At 33.4% G+C, this 16,374-nt stretch overlaps 1 protein-coding gene across 3 annotated transcripts in view; it reads right to left on the reverse strand.

Moving 5' to 3' along the window:
* LOC118204121 (apoptosis-stimulating of p53 protein 2-like) overlaps positions 1-16,374 on the reverse strand; it is a 102,166-nt gene that overhangs the window by 21,009 nt on the left and 64,783 nt on the right. For 2 of the 3 annotated variants that reach the window (XM_085815951.1, XM_085815950.1), the window contains exons 5-7: positions 6,015-6,367; positions 5,553-5,594; positions 4,506-5,086 (exon numbers count right to left, since the gene is read on the reverse strand). In XM_085815951.1, coding sequence (XP_085672077.1) covers positions 4,506-5,086; positions 5,553-5,594; positions 6,015-6,367 — 976 coding nt within the window. The remainder of the gene's footprint in view (positions 1-4,505; positions 5,087-5,552; positions 5,595-6,014; positions 6,368-16,374) is intronic. The other variant, XM_085815952.1, reaches the window with a different exon arrangement.

Genomic DNA, 16,374 nt, shown 5'->3' on the forward strand with positions numbered 1-16,374 from the left:
ATGCATTCACAGAATGAGGTCCTCTGAGTTCAAAATATATTTGTTCTTGTAGTTTTCTTTTTACTAACAAACTCGAGTTAACTACTTGCAAAGGTCATGCTGAACCTTTTTTTCTCTGAATGTTGAATTTTATGGATGATTTGAAGTCTACGGAGTAGCAAAGAAAACAATAAGAATGGACTAGGTTAAAGTTACAGGGAAGTAGAAATGAAAATATCTTATTAGGTATTACAATGCTAATATAACTCTTACTGAAATAGAGGTTTCTTCAATGCAGTAATAAAACCATGACTTCTTTTCATGTGTTATGTTCTTACTGTAACTGCATTCTTCAGAAATTAAAAATTATTTGCACAACTTTCTTCCTAGATTTTCAAACAATCAAATTAGTAAAAGAAAGGGAGGATATGCAAAGAAATATGGTACTAAAGTTTACTCTGATATTTGTGCTCTGCAACATGCTGTAAAAGCACTGATTCATTTTGTGATACACGAGCTGCATAATCATTACGTTGCAGTTACAACAAAAGGTGACCAAGTTGACACATGAAGTGACCAAGTTTTCAGAATGAGCCAAGCTTTGTTAGCCATGCTCATAATATTTCTTCAGTCAAGCAATGTCCTCAATTTTGTACGTGTTCTTTTTTTCTTTTGTTCTTTTTTTTTTTTTTTTATTCCAGGTTATAAAGGCTTTATAAGCACAAAACATGATATTTTTTGCTATAAACTCTATTTTAAAAATACATGCTTGTGGAATTTGCCAGTAATGAAAGAACTGCAGGAATATAGTATTTTGCTACAAAATCAATAAAGGGAATAATGATGAAGCGTTTGATAGCTAGTTGGTGTGCAATGCCAGGCTTATGCAATTCTATTTTTTTGAATGAAAAAAGATGCTTATATGGGAAAAAAAGGGCAAAAAAATTACAGAAGATTTCTGTGAAAATTGTGTTTTATTTTATAATACGTCACATAATACTTATTTAATAATTAAATTCTGTGTTTTATATTGCCAAAGTGTGTTTTATGATAAATATCGATAATTCAGCAATTTTCTTAAAGACAGTCGCAAAATTTGCCAAACCTTGCCCTGGTACGTAACTTATCTCTTCATCTGTAAAATTTCACCATAGCATACTGCACCAAGGTGGTTGTGTTAATATGTCAGAACCCCCAAAAAAGGTTTATTTTAACCCTTTTTCTGAATTCAAATTATTTTACTCATACTTCAAGACAATGCAATAACTTATTTGACTGTCAAAATGGATCCAGATAATATTTTAATTCTTGGGTTTCCATATAAATAAACAAATAATATCTATATTATTCTGTTGGTATGGCTTTAACACTACAGTATTAAAATTTTGAATGAGAAAGCGCACTTATGTTTTGATGGGGACTCTTAAATCTCCCACTGTACATAACTGCTGGTCAAAAGATCACATTTTTTCAGTTTTAGGTAGCTAATATTATTCAAAAACCTCTTTCATTGGCTAATGGGAGGTTACCAGGAACCCTTTTATATTCATAAAAATCTGTTGGATCTCTTTAATGATACAAAGTCTGATGCCTCTTAATCATCAGCTTTTTAAGAACTTGCTTGCTTTCATTCACTTTGCTATTAATAGATGGTGTTAGCAGCTTTGTCTTCAGTCAGTTAGAATCTTTTCAAAATTTTTTGTACTCTTATGTATTTTTTCATCATTTTCACTCCTGCTTGAAAACAAAGGTTCAATTTGATCCCTGAAATTACAGTGCAGTATATTTACTCATGTGCAATAAATTACTGTTCCATTTAGCAACAATATATTCTCACCTTGAAAATTGATATGAGAAAGGGTCAAGCATTTCAGGTATTAAAATCTCTTTAAAGGAATAATCGATATTTCGATTAATCATCTAGTTCTGCATTTAAAATGCATTCTGTAGATAACAAACAGACTCAAGGATTGTTTTCTGACCATTTCATCTCTGAATTAGAAAAAGATTGTGCAAACGGCAGTGACAAAGGAGAAATTACAAATGTGATTGGCAAGCTATTTGCCGCAGTTCCTAGCAGCAGGAATTATCCCCACCACAAATGTCTCTAATAAACGAGTTTCAGAAAAAGCTCCAGTTAAATCTAATTCGCTCAACACTACTGAATCATTTAATATCGACCTTAGTTGACTTATAAAGAGCACTGAAGAAAGCAGGAGCAACTGCTCCAGTGCCAGATGATATTAGTAATGAAATGTTGAAATATTTCCCAAAATAATCTCTGAATATACTTCTTTTGCTGTATAACAGAATTTGGTAGAAGCATGGCAGAAAGCCATTGTTATCACTATAGCTAAGCCAGGAAAAGACCCTAAAGATCCATCAAATTACCAACCTACTGCTCTTACAATTTGCTTTTGCGAAAACTGCGAATTCCTGTTTAGGTTATTATTCAGAGAAAAATGACCATCTGTCGCCCTTTCAGAGTGGTTTCAGAAAAGGCTGGCTACTAATATTCTACATTTGGAAACAGTATGAAATGCATTTTCTAAGAGGAACCACATGATTTCCATCTTCTTTGACATGAAAAAAACCTTATGATCATTCATGATGCTATGGTATTCTTTGTGACCTCTACAGCAGTGACTTGAGAGAAAATTTACCTACTTTCATACAGAACTTTTTAAAAGGTAAGAATACAGTGTGCCACAAGGTTGGGTGCAAAGTGTAACATTATTTAGTCTGAAGATGAACACCATTTTCAAAAATCTTCCTCCTTCAGTTGAATGTTCTTTACATGTTGATAATCTACAAATATGCTGCCAAAGCAAAGCATGTGTGCCATATAGAGTCAATTTCAGCTTTCTTTGAACTGCTTAGTGAAGTCAATTAAGGAAAACAAATTGAACTTTTTGAATAAAAAGATGACTTGTCTATACTTCTGTCGGAAAAAAGGCCTCCATCTTGATATAAAATCTATTTGGATAGTTCTTTAATTCCTGTGGTATTCAAAGCTAAATTTTTGGGATTGATATTCAACAGTATACTCACTTTTTGACACATATTTTACATTTGAGGAAGAAGTGTTTGAAGACTTTAAACCTCTTGAAAGATCTGTCAAATACCTCATGGGGAGCTGATTAGTATTCACTGCTACGACTGTATAAAGCCTTTGTGCAGTCAAAAGTATATTTTGGAGCAGTTGTATACGAAGTCCGCTCGTTCATCAGTCTAATGAAAATTTGATCCAGCACATCAAAGCTCTGATGTTTTTCTTCATGGGCATTCCAAACATCTTCTGTGTACAGCCTGTATGCATGATACTTTTGTGGAAAGTTCCAGAACTTTAAAGTGTTTCTTTTGAGAAAATAAATTTTATTAAGCTATCACCAGTTCTGTGAGCATTCAATCCATTATGAACCCGTACACTTGTGTAACAGTTCTGATATTCATTCCAGCAGTGGTCATTAAACTTTTCACTAAATGTAAAACTATATTTAATTGATTATGGCAAGTAAAGTAATATGAAGGCCATGTGCTTCAGGAGATGGTTGCTTTTGGGGAGAACTTTGTAAGAAAAGGAAGTTTATCTTTGTTGCATATAGGAAAGCCCATGAAAATGTCTATGTAACCAAGATTTGAAACTGGATCAAACTATTAGTGTTCAGTAACCTTAATGTTTTAACCACTAATATGCCAATATAAAACTATGAATCTTCAGAGAATAAAATAATGAGAAAATAACAACAAAGGAAAGAACATGAAATAATTTCAGTAATCTTTATTCGGTTATTGAAATTTTGATTATTTCAGAAATAAGATTACAAAAAATTGCCAATATCACTAAAAAGCGAAACATGCTAAAAAAAAAAAAAGAAAAAAAAAAGAAAGAAAGAAAAAGAAATATTAATTTCTGTACGAGGCAGAAAACAGTTTGTTTTGAGAGAGAGAAAACGTTTTCCTTGCGAAAGTAAATCATTGAAGTGAATGGGGATGAAGGTAAATATACAACTTTGTTTTATTTTCAGATACGCATAAATCATGGAAGCATTTCTACATACGCTAATCATATTAATCATCATTAATACTTTGCCCTCTGCAGTCACAGTTGAAGTGACTGCAGAGTGCAAAGTATTAATGATGGGTAGTGAATTAAATATTTAATGAAGTATGGAGTGACTGCAGAATACTAAAAAGATTGAAGTGACTGCATACAACTAAAAAGATTTTTTAAAAACACAATGAAATTTTCTTGTTATCCATAAAATAAAAGACAAATTTTAATCAGTTTGAGTTTGGGACATCTGACATTTATATAAAAGAATGCCATGATGGAAGAGAGTAAATCAGACTTGATGCAGAGCTAGCTAACAAGCAGTGACAGTACAGAGGATTAAAAGACATCCTATTTTAGAAAATTTTACATAGATTCAACTTTAAAGTAATATTAAGCTCATGCATCAAAAATGCGTTTATTTAAAATATAAATAATGTACTTTAAAACACTGAATATGATATACACCTACCTTGTTTCTCAGAACCTATAGTAGATTCAAGTTTACAGATTTCTCCCAGCTCATACTTTTCAGGACTTATTTCTTTTTCTATGACTGGCTGCATTGGTTGCCAAATATCTATTACCTCTTCTTTTTCAGCAGTTTTAGGGGAAATATCCTCAGAAGAGCTTTTTAAAGGTGGTATTTCAACAGAAGTAGGTGGCTCATCTAAATCTTTAACATCCTCTGGTTTTAATTTGTCTTCTACAAAGCTGTCTTCAATAGAATTTGAAATAAAAGACGGACTTATCGATGTTTTCAAATGAGCTGACAAAAGATGAGATTCATTAATTTTACGATTTAAGTTTGTATTTACAACTGGTTGAACTTTTAACTTTGGAGGTTCTAAACCAGGTGTTTTTCTTATAGTAAGAGGTTTGGGCTTAATGGGAAGCTGGCCAAATGCAGCTTTACGTTTAGGACTCTCACTATGATCAAAACTCTCATTAGATTTAGTATCCTGTTGAGAACTTGGTTCAGATGGCTTAGGAAAATATGTAACAATTTTGCTTTTTGCTGAAGACTGATCTGGACAAGCATCTTTAGAATACCTATAAGGAAAAACAAATTTATGACTTCTTATACCTTAAAATAAGACAAGCATATATAAATCAATCAACATAACTGAACTTGAACTAGAAAAATTCAAATTCAAATTAGTAGCAAATTGAACAAATAAAAGCTCAAGATATACAATTTAAAAATTAATGACAGCATGCACTTATATTAGTCTGCAAAGTTGTTATTTTCCAATCTGTAATCGCACTAAAGCATCAAATAGGTAGTATATCATTCTTTTCATGAAATCAAAGGTTATGGTAAAAACTACAAACATGATTTTTACATATATTAAGTATGACAATTCATTTGAAGTAATTTGCATAATGGATAATAATCAAATATTTTTCACAGCAAGCAACTTCAAATTGTTCAAAGTACAATAAGCTCTAAGCAGTCTATGACACTTTCATGCATGTCAGCACTCAGCAAAACAGATGCATATGCAATAATTTTTACCTAGGAACACACTGGTAATACAGCAATCTTTCTCTGTAGTTGCTGAGAACAAAAAATTAATTTGTTCAAACAAAATTTACTTAAATGCACAAAATTCAGCTCATAATTATGATGAAGCAAATTTATTTATTATTTAAATCATTCTGATTCAATACTTCATGTATGCGATACACTAAATAATTTGCAGCAATATATTAATGAATTTTTTATGTATACTTATAAAATTGAATATCATTTAGAAATGATGTAACTGTTACAAAGCTGACTTACTTCTAATTAAAATATTACCGATATCAGTTTACATAATATTTAAATACTGGAAGACATAGAATCTAAAATTTTACAAAATTTAAGTAGATCATTTCATTACAGTAATTTCACATTTCATTACAGTAATTTCAAAGTTTCATTTACAAAATGATTCAATATTTTAAACACACTTAAATCAACAAGCTCACATACCTAAATGCATTTTTTTCTTGATCAGATGATTTGTTTTGAAGAACAGATAAGGCCACATTAACTAATTCTCTTTCATCTAGATTTTTATCCTTGGTAGTACTATGAGTTTGACGCTGAGATAACATAGGTTTTACTGGTAATGCTGGTTTAGGAGGAACAACTGGTTTAATGATACCTGAATTAATATGCTTTGACTGCTCTTTGTTCTTTTGAAGACCCGAATGATTTGAAAGTTCTGAATCGGAAACCTGAGATATGGGGCTATTGTTGTTATTATTTGTAGAATCAGTCCAATCACCACATTTCTTTTCACTACTTTCATCCAAGTTGTTAGAAACAATTATTTCATTTTCCTAATGGAAGATAAAACTATTTTACCATTCATGTGAATCATTATATATTTTTAAATAATTCATACTTTAATTTTAAATAATTCATACTTTAATTTTTAAAAAATATGAATTTCAATAAATATTCATATACTAAAAATCAAACTATGTTAAATGAAATTCATCTGCCTACCAAACAGCAGATGATACAACTTTTGTGCATATTGTATCATCTGCTGCTTGGCAACCTCGATTTTACCTATTCCTCCATGATTTGCATCTACCATTTGGCAAACATGGACTAATTCAGTGACATTGTTCAACATGGCTGTATAACAGGGTAGGGCAAATATTTTTAACCATCAGCCAAAAAGGTCTTTTTAGTGCATCATGTGAGTAAAGTCATTATGAGGTGCAATGGTGTTTGTGTGACAATCTTTTGAGGTAGTCCTATTGTTTAACAGGATGCTACTGGGAGGGGAATACTCCTTCCCAATAAAAAATTTAAAAAAATAAAAAAATACAGTTAAATAAATTACAAATATGCCACAAAAGGATATGTTCATATCAGTCACAGTTTCATTTTAAAATAAAAATTTAGAGGATGAAATTTTCTTTCCCCAAATTCTCTTTTCTGATCAGTCTTTTTATATCACCAATATTCATGTTTCATTGTTCAATTTCTAAATTAAAACTGCTAGAAATGATAGGACCATGTTCTTTGGCAGATACACATGCTTCTAGTCTATCCAGGTTTTTAGCTTAGGCTGATCAATAATCATGTGCATATATGTTGCAATACAACAGGCTAGATATATCCGACTTTGGTAGCTACACTCAAAATCAGGCAGGAAAGAGATGAAAATATCATTGCATAAGATTTTATAATAGAGTGGATTAAGCATCGGTCTGCGAGTCCACTTTTACACTGCTGTATAGTAACCAAGTCATATAGCATTTAATCAGGAGGTTGCATGCATGAATAAAATGGTTACAGCCAAAAACATCGCGGACGATAACGTCGCGGAGAAAACAACGCAAGGCAAAAACGTCGTGCTACAAAACATCGTGGGAGAAAACATCGCAAAGAGAAAACATCACAGTTCTAAAACATCGTGGTACAAAACATCGTCGTCGAAAATAAAGTGGTTCAAAAACTTCGCAATTTAAAAACATAGTCGTTGAAAATATCGTGGTAAAAAATAAAGTATCTACAAATCATCGCTTGATGATAACATCGCAGACATGCTTTTTTCATACAAGCTTTTCGCAAAGATGCGTTAATAACTGCAAATGGATATACCCATAATGATTTGTGAGCACAAAATAGAAAGGATAATTTTTACTTTCACATTTTTTTATTAACTAATAAATTTTTCCTGAAAAAGTAAGAAGGAAACTTAAGCATAGCAAATTAATGCAACTTATAGCAATTAATAGAATTTTAAACCGACATAGTTAACTAACAAAGGCCATTAATAAATAATTTTTTATAAAGTTTTTACTGGTAATTTTTCGTGAAAAGTATAATCTATAAGTTGCATTTAATTTTCTATGCTTAAGTTTCCTTCTTACTTTTTCAGAAAAAAATTATTAGTTAATAAAAAATGTGAAAGTAAAAATTATCCTTCTTTACATTTTGCGCTCACAAATCTTTATGGGAATATTCATTTACAGTTATTAAAGCATGTATGGAAAAAGCATGTCTACGATGTTATCGTCATGCGATGATTTGTAGATACTTTATTTTTTTACCACGATATTTTTAAACTGTGAAGTTTTTTAACTGCTTTATTTTCGACAACGATGTTTTGTACCACGATGTTTTCTTCCATGATGTTTTGTAGCACGATGTTTTCGCCTTGCATTGTTTTCGTCTGCGATGTTATCGGCGGACACCCAATAAAATATGCTTATACTTGTTATCCTTTTCTGCTTATCTACACCATATTATTCTGATGCAGCATAGGAGATCAGCAAAATAAAACATTTTACTGATGATCATGAAACAGTTTCTTTTCTTAAAAAGGGATTAATTAATAACTGAGTCAAGTACTGGTTTAAAGCACGATGAAAGATACTTCAAAGGCATAACATGTTTTACTGATTTGTATCCAGAGATATTTATGTGGTTCTAGACCAAAAGATAAATTTACCACTTTAAAACTCATCGAGTTTATAATTAAAACCCTTTACTAAAAATATTAATAGCAATTAATTTACTGTTATTTACATATAAAATTAAAAGTTAAACTCTCTTGCTTCTTTGATGATTAAATTCTTCCATACATATGCAGAATTCCAGTCGCACGTGACATAGGCAGCTAACTATGACATTGACTTTGGAATGGCATCAGCTAAGTTGTTCTAATAAACAACTATAGGGTTGCAACTAAGTAATTGCGGATTTTTTTTAGAAAATCAAAGACAATTTTTTCATGGAACTAAATAACTTTATTCTGTAATGTATTGCCCATTTTAATCAATGACCTTTTGCCATCTTTCAGGCAGCATCATAATCCCACGTTCATCAAACTTCTGGTTTTTATTAGCAAAAAAACTGAATCAGGTACGATTTGACATCATCATCATTATTGAAATTTTTACCATTCAAGGAGTTTTGTAAAGATCGAAACAAAAAGTAATCAGATGGTGCAAAGTCAGGACTATATGGTGGATGTGGCAAAACATCCCAACCAAGCTCCAATAATTTTTGCCGAGTGACCAAAGATGTGTGTGGCCTTGCATTGTCATGATGGAATACACCTTTTCGATTTGTCAATTTGGGCCACGTATCTTCAACTGCATTGTTTAATTTTGTTAGTTGTTCAATGTAGACATCAGAATTGATCGTTCGGTTGGGTGGTAAGAGTTCAAAGTACACAATTCTGTTGTAATCCCACCAAACTGATAACAAAACCTTCTTTTGATGAGTATCAGCTTTTGATGTTGTTTGAGTTGGTTCACATGGCCTGCTCCACGATCGTTTCCGCTTGATATTGTTGTAAACAACCCATTTTTCATCACCAGTTACAGTCGTTTTAAAAATGGATCATTTTCATTACGTTTCTTTAGCAAATCGCAGCTGTTTATGTGTTGCGTTAAATGTGTTTCTTTCAGTTCGTGAGGAACCCATGTATCGAGTTTTTGAACATAGACAAGTTGTTTTAAGTGATTTTCAATGCATGTATGTGATACATGAAGCTTCTCTGCAATCTCACGTGTTGTACTGTGATGATCCCAATTGACATTGCTTTGATTAGAGCACCATCAACTTCAACTGGACGACCAGAGCATTTTTCATCTTTGAGTGAAAAATCACCAGAACGAAATTTGGCAAACAAATTTTGACACTGCCATTCTTTTAAGGCTTCGTCACCATAAACAGCACATAACTTTTTATGAGCTTGCGATGCGTTTTTCCCTTTGCGGAAATAAAAAAGCAAAATATGACGAAAATTTTCCTTTTGATTTTCCATTTTTCAACGAATGGCAAACGAAAACTACGCAACCGATCAAAAAAAAACTTTTCTTACTGATTGACAGCTAAATTGCCAACTATCAAATAACAAAATGTGTTTTACATTTGTACTACGTCTGCAACCCTAAAAATTCAACTGAAGCCATCTATGAGTGAAATCCACAATTACTTAGTTGCCAACCCAATAAATAAAGGCATATTTTATTTTGAATTATTAATACTTTTAATTCTTATGGAAAACAAACTTACAGATTGCTTAAAGTAGAAAAATGCTGGAATCTGGCCTTGTCAATGCAAATGATAAATATCATAATTTCAGGTAGATAAACTGCAGCTTATACGTGTTTACAAGTTGAAAATTTAGGTGTGTGGTATATTTGTCAGGATGGCTTATCTGCAGGAACTTTATTTTCCTGTATCTTTAGACTTTACTAGTTTAGATCATAGGTTGCACAGAAGCAAAATGATTAATGTGGAATTCGCTTCAACATTTTAGCCTAATAAAAGCACTCAGGTTGCACTAATGAAAACAAGTTCGAACTTGTGTGAAACTCGGCAAACTTCGATAGGGTGTGCTTCGTGTAAAGACATTGTAATGGATGCACTTTCTGCTCAACTCTGTGGTGCCATCCGCTTTTTCAACGACCATCTTGAACGGCCACAGGAACTTTTATTTTGTCACATTCTGTGCTCATTCTTACACATGTCTTACCGCTTACTTGTTGCAATGCTTACTTTATCTGTTGTTGCTGAACTTATTATGATTGTGATTTCTATTCAAAAAGTTACAAAGTTGGTTTCAAGTTTTTGGCAGTGAAAAAAGTTGAAAGAAATTGGAAATCAGGCTGTGGCTAGAGAATTTCAAGTTGATGAGCGATGCATTTGGCAGTGGAAGTCCGAACAAGAATAAGAGAAAATCGCTAAGAGACGGCTGTGTAGAATCAAAAGTTCCCATTAAACTCCGACGAAGCACTCTTGAGATGATAGATAGTTCTTTTATTGTACAATAGCAGATCTTGGACTATATCTAAATAGTCCTTATAAGCTGCTCGGGTGTCCAGACCACACTCTCTTACCACCTGTCAAGGGCCCAGGGTTTCCAGTGGTTCAGCGAGTTCAAGCATGACACCATTGAAGACATGGAACAATCTGGATGCTCTTCAGGTAAGTGGTTTGGATAAAAATGTGGCCAAAGCAAAAAATCTCTTAAACTTTGAACACCATTTTAAGTGTTAAGATTAACTGATGAAGACTTCAACATGAGCAAAACAATTGTTCAAAAAATTATTTATCAAAACCTGCACTTGCAGAAGGTTTGTGCAAAATTTGTGCCAAAAGTATTGAATGGTGAACAAAAACAATGATGAGATGACATTTCCTGCGAGATGTTAGAGCAGTTAGAAAGTGAATCTGACTTTTTAGGCTACATAATAACAAGTGATGAATCATGGGTTTTCTAGTAAGACCCTGAAACCAAGCACCAAAGTTTGGAGTGGCACATTCGAACTTCCCACATCCCAAGAAAGTGACAATGTCAAAGTCCAAAGTAAAGACAATGTTCATTGTTTTTTTGACAAGCATGGAGTGGTTCATAAAGAATTTGTACCTCCAGGGTAAACCATCAGTGCCGCTTTCTACAAAGAAGTTTTTGTGCACCTGCACAAAGCTGTCAAACGAATATGACTGGAGATTCCAACTGCTGGAAGTTCCACCACAACAATGCTCCAGCTCACACAGCCTTAATTGTGACCAACTACCTTGCTCAGATAGGGGTGGTAACCTTGCCACAGCTACCTTACAGCCCCAATGTGATTCGAGCAGACTTCCCTGTTCCCAAAGTTCAAGAGAGAAAGACTCAAAGGTCACCATTTTGAAGATGTTAAATGTAGCAGCCAAGATCCTTTGATAGAAAGTTTAAATACTATTATGGATTGTTTTTTTGTAGGGTAATATGTCTCGGGCAATACCCTTAGTAAAGGAAACAAATTACTGCTATATATAAGTATGCAAGTTTTTTTTTTTTTTCTTTTCGTAATTTTTATAGTAATACAATTAATGAGAAACTTATTTCAATAATAATACTAACATTTACTTCCTTGTTTATGCTAGTTTTTAGTTACGTATGCCTTACATCATAATATTTTGCAAACCTTAACTTTATACTAAATATTATAATCAACATTTGCTTAAGAGCGTTTAATACCCCTTTCTCATGTCGATTTTTAATAACAGATGGCACTACGAACGTTGAGCGATAAAGACTCAAATCTGTAAGACTACCTACAGCCTGGTTACTATGGCAACGACGCTTCCTTCCTCTGTACTTGTTTGGCGGGAAAGTGAGTAAGCCATAAAACACATCCCCTCAGTTGAACAAAAGACCTGCTGTCATTTCTTCCGTCTGTGACTCAGACTGCAGGGTATGTTTTGAACAGGAATAGAACTTTTTCACCTTTGTGTTGAATGAAAGATATCTGTGAGATACGTGCAGCAGTCGCTATTTCTTTTCGCAAAATTTGTTCATCACGCTTTTCAATGTTGCGTAATGTTTCATAATTTGCCGTTATTTTGCGGAAGAAAACAAATTTCATCGCGACATAAAAATTATATATAAATGATTTTATACTTGATGATATGTGTATACATATATAGCACGCACATAATATTCCATTTACTCATCCATCCATAATATTTCATAAATATGTGTTAGCACTTTCCAGAGCTTTATATATATTTTTTACTTGTATTATAAAATCGTATAACACTCCTAACTATTATTTTTTTACTTCAAAAGTGGATAAATCATTATCAAATTTTTCTAGTACACGGAGAAATGGTCTATGTATCCACACACATAAACGTAGTAAAAGATACTATTGTTGATTGAATATCTTTTGGCAGCAATATCAAGATGCAACGAAAATTCGAAATCAATTAATAACATGCATTTTATTACAAAAACACTAGCAGGACGTATTATTTGCACAAAAAACTTAGTGTGGAAATAATTTGTGGCACATTATCTGAGATCCGCTTTGAATGAATACATAAAGTGTTATAATGAACAATCAGTTTTAATATTTCACTTGATACTGAAATGCATAAAATCAAATTGCGTTTCTATGTTTCAGGTTTATAAAATACAGCTGATAATTGAAGGGGTATCAGGTTTATAAAGTACAAGCTGATAATACATGATAAGGGAGAAGAAATTCCTAAATTACAAAATTGAATATTATATTTTAATAAAGTAAAATGATACATATTATAGATACATCCTAAAAAACGATAATATATATATATATATTGTATATCGTTGTATACCGTATATATATATTATGTATTTATATGTATATCTACTCTTTTCCGGATGTAACTGTAATTACGTACTGTGCTGGTTTATCATCTTCCTGTAGCGATGCATTTGGATTTGCTGTGTATGAATCTGTTTCATTGAACAGGAACAAATAGGAAACAGAATATTGAAAATTGAATTTTTTTAAAGCATTAGTAATTTATATATATTAGATTGACTAAAAAGAGTATATTCATGCATAACGTATAAATATGCGAAGTGAATACTTTTTGGCAATCACCTTTCTAGGATGATCATTTTTAAAAATAACCAGTACTGTTGATAAAATAAACACCGGTACGATCTATCTGCCTAAGGGAAAGGATGCCTTCGTGGAAGACTTTCTAAGGGAAATTGGCTCCTAGACACGTTACACAGGGTAAAACCACGAAAGCGCAACCAGTCCCTTCGCGGGATTCGAAACTCGGACCGAAATACTGGTGTTCAGCTACTTTACCGCTTCGTGCCTCATTTCAGAGCGGATTCGCTATATATGAAACAGAGTAATGTGCTGTTACCGTATTTAGCAGCCTGCCTTTTTCCTTGACCTACCATAAAAAAATAAAATAGCAAAATTATAACAGCGTCTCTAAAAAGATGCTTTGCTATATTCTCATTAAATCTTTATCATTCTGCGCTACTAAAAACGAAGTACGATTATTTCAAATTCAAAATTTTATAACATTACTTTACAGAAAGCGATCTCATGTCTTCTAAAAATAAAACCCAACATCTGTTTCTACTCAAGCGCTTACTTTCTAGACAAAGTAATTTCAGTGTAACGTACGTTCAGTTTTATCTAACTTTGAACGGGAAAAAAAAAAAAAAAAAAAAAAAACTATGTACATAACAGGCAAAGATATTAACAGCACATAAATTTAATCAATTATATTGGATTACCAGAGGAGAAAAAAATAATTCGATGAGATAATTCTCTGAGAATTCATAAACGCTAAATTAAGAATAAATTTTATAAAATGTTTACTAATGAATACATGTATTTGCATAGTAAGTTTGCTTTTTTAAAAAATTTTTCATCTTTATCACGTTTATCGGAGTGTCGTATTTAACTTCACAATTATGCTCCGAAATTTCATTGCTGTAGATTGGATTATTACCAATATATAATTCTACTAGTAACCAGAGCCAGTATTAGAGGTTTTTGCTGCTCACTACAATATCTGTGGCTCTTACTTCTGCCACGCGCCGCCAGTGGCTGAGTGGTTAAGAATATTGATTACTGGAAGTTCGACCTGGTTTCGGTTCGATCCCAGGCGAACCAGCTGGCTGCATGGTTTGTTTTCCTGTTGTGCAACATGAATACGACCCAGTTTCCTTCAGCAATTAGGCTCACCCGCGGCCGAGCGGTTAAATCGCTGAACACTGGTAGTTCCGACCTGGGTTCGAATCAAGGCGAACGGGCTGGCTACATGGGCGTTTTCATAATCTTCCCCGTGTGTAACGTGTATGGGGAGCTTTGCTATAAACTAAACTAAGCCTTCAGAAACTTCCTCCACGAAAGCATCTGGTATCTGCCACCTCGTGGCTTTGCTATATTCAAAGAGCCTAACCCAATTCTAGCACTCAGTTCCTCTCTAAATTCTAGCGGGCGAGCGCTAAAGTCGCCTATTACTGGTAGTTCAACCTCGGCACATTATCTGAGTTCAGCTTTGAATGAAAACAACATAAAGTGTTATAATGAACGATTAGTTTAAAGATTTCACTTGATACTGAAATGCATAAAATCAAATTGCGTTTCTACATATCAGATTTATAAAGTACAGCTGATAATTGTAGGAATATCAGGTTCATAAAGAACAGTTGATAAATACATGAGAAGTGGGAAGGAATTCATAAATTACAGAATTTAATGGTTGTAACGAAAATTTTAAGCACGAACGTTCTTCATAAAGTTATGAAAAAAAAGCAGTCAGTACCTTTAGTGCGGATAGTAATCACTACCAAAAATCTATGCTTTTCTGCCAATTTTTTGGTAGTTTTTCAAAACCTTCGGCTCGGAAACTTGGTGGCCCGAGTCCAAACACAGGTCAACCTCATTTCGGACGTCTTGTGCAGAAGTGAAGATAGGACCAGCAAGATGTAGCTGAAAGTCCGAACGTGCGATGTCGGGGTTATATGGTGGATGTGGTGAAAGATCCCTTTCGAGTCCGTACAGAGGCTAGCCGGTGAATGCAGACACGTATGGTATTATCTTGATGGAACGTTACCTTTCTGCGCCGGAACTCAATTCGACTCTTTTCCTTGATAGCAGCGTCAACATGCACTAGCATCTCGTTGTATCCTTTACTGTCAAGGGTTTTACCTTTTTCCATATACTATTTGTGATTAATACCACGGCAATCCCACCAAATACAAAAGAATGATCTTTTTGTTAGTCAAATTACGCTTTACGATGCTGCCGACGGACTCACGGGCGCAGATCAACTAAATTTTTGGCCTATGTTGTTGAAATAAATTTATTTTTCAACACAAGTGACTATCCAGATCACCAGATCCAAAGCATGATCTTTTCGTTAGTCAAATTACGCTTTGCGACGCTGCCGACAGGCTCACCGGGCGCAGACCAGCTCCCTTTTCGACCTATATTGTTTGTGTAAACTTGTCTAACTTTGAAAGAAGAAAAAAAAAACTATGTATATAACACGCAAAGATATTACAGAACATAAATTTACTCAATTTTATTGGATTACCAAAGGAGGAAAAAATACTCAGATAACTCTCTTAGAATTCTTAAACGCTAAATTAAGAATAAATTTTATAAAATGTTTACTAATAAATACAAGTATTTTAAATAATAAATTTTTCCATCTCTACATATACCACGTTTATCGGAGTGTCGCATTTGACTTTACAATTAAGCTCCGAAATTTCCTTGCTGTAGATTGGATGATTACCAATATACTTACAATCCTACTAGTAACCAGGGCCACTATTAGGGATTTTTGCTACTCAGTACATTATCTGTGGCTCCTACTACACGCCACCAGTGGCCGAGTGGTTAAAACTACTGAATACTGGAAGTTCGAACTGGTTTGGGTTCGATGCCAGACGAATCAGCTGGTTGCATTGTTTGTTTTCACCGTGTGTAACATGAATACAAGCCAGTTCCCTTCAGCAATTAGGCCCTCCCGCGGTAGAGGAATTAAATCGCTGAACACTGGTAGTTTCGACCTG

Source organism: Stegodyphus dumicola, chromosome 4, assembly GCF_044657685.1.
Source record: "Stegodyphus dumicola isolate Sdum_Otavi_A_Nest chromosome 4, ASM4465768v1".
NCBI classification, from domain to species: domain Eukaryota; kingdom Metazoa; phylum Arthropoda; class Arachnida; order Araneae; family Eresidae; genus Stegodyphus; species Stegodyphus dumicola.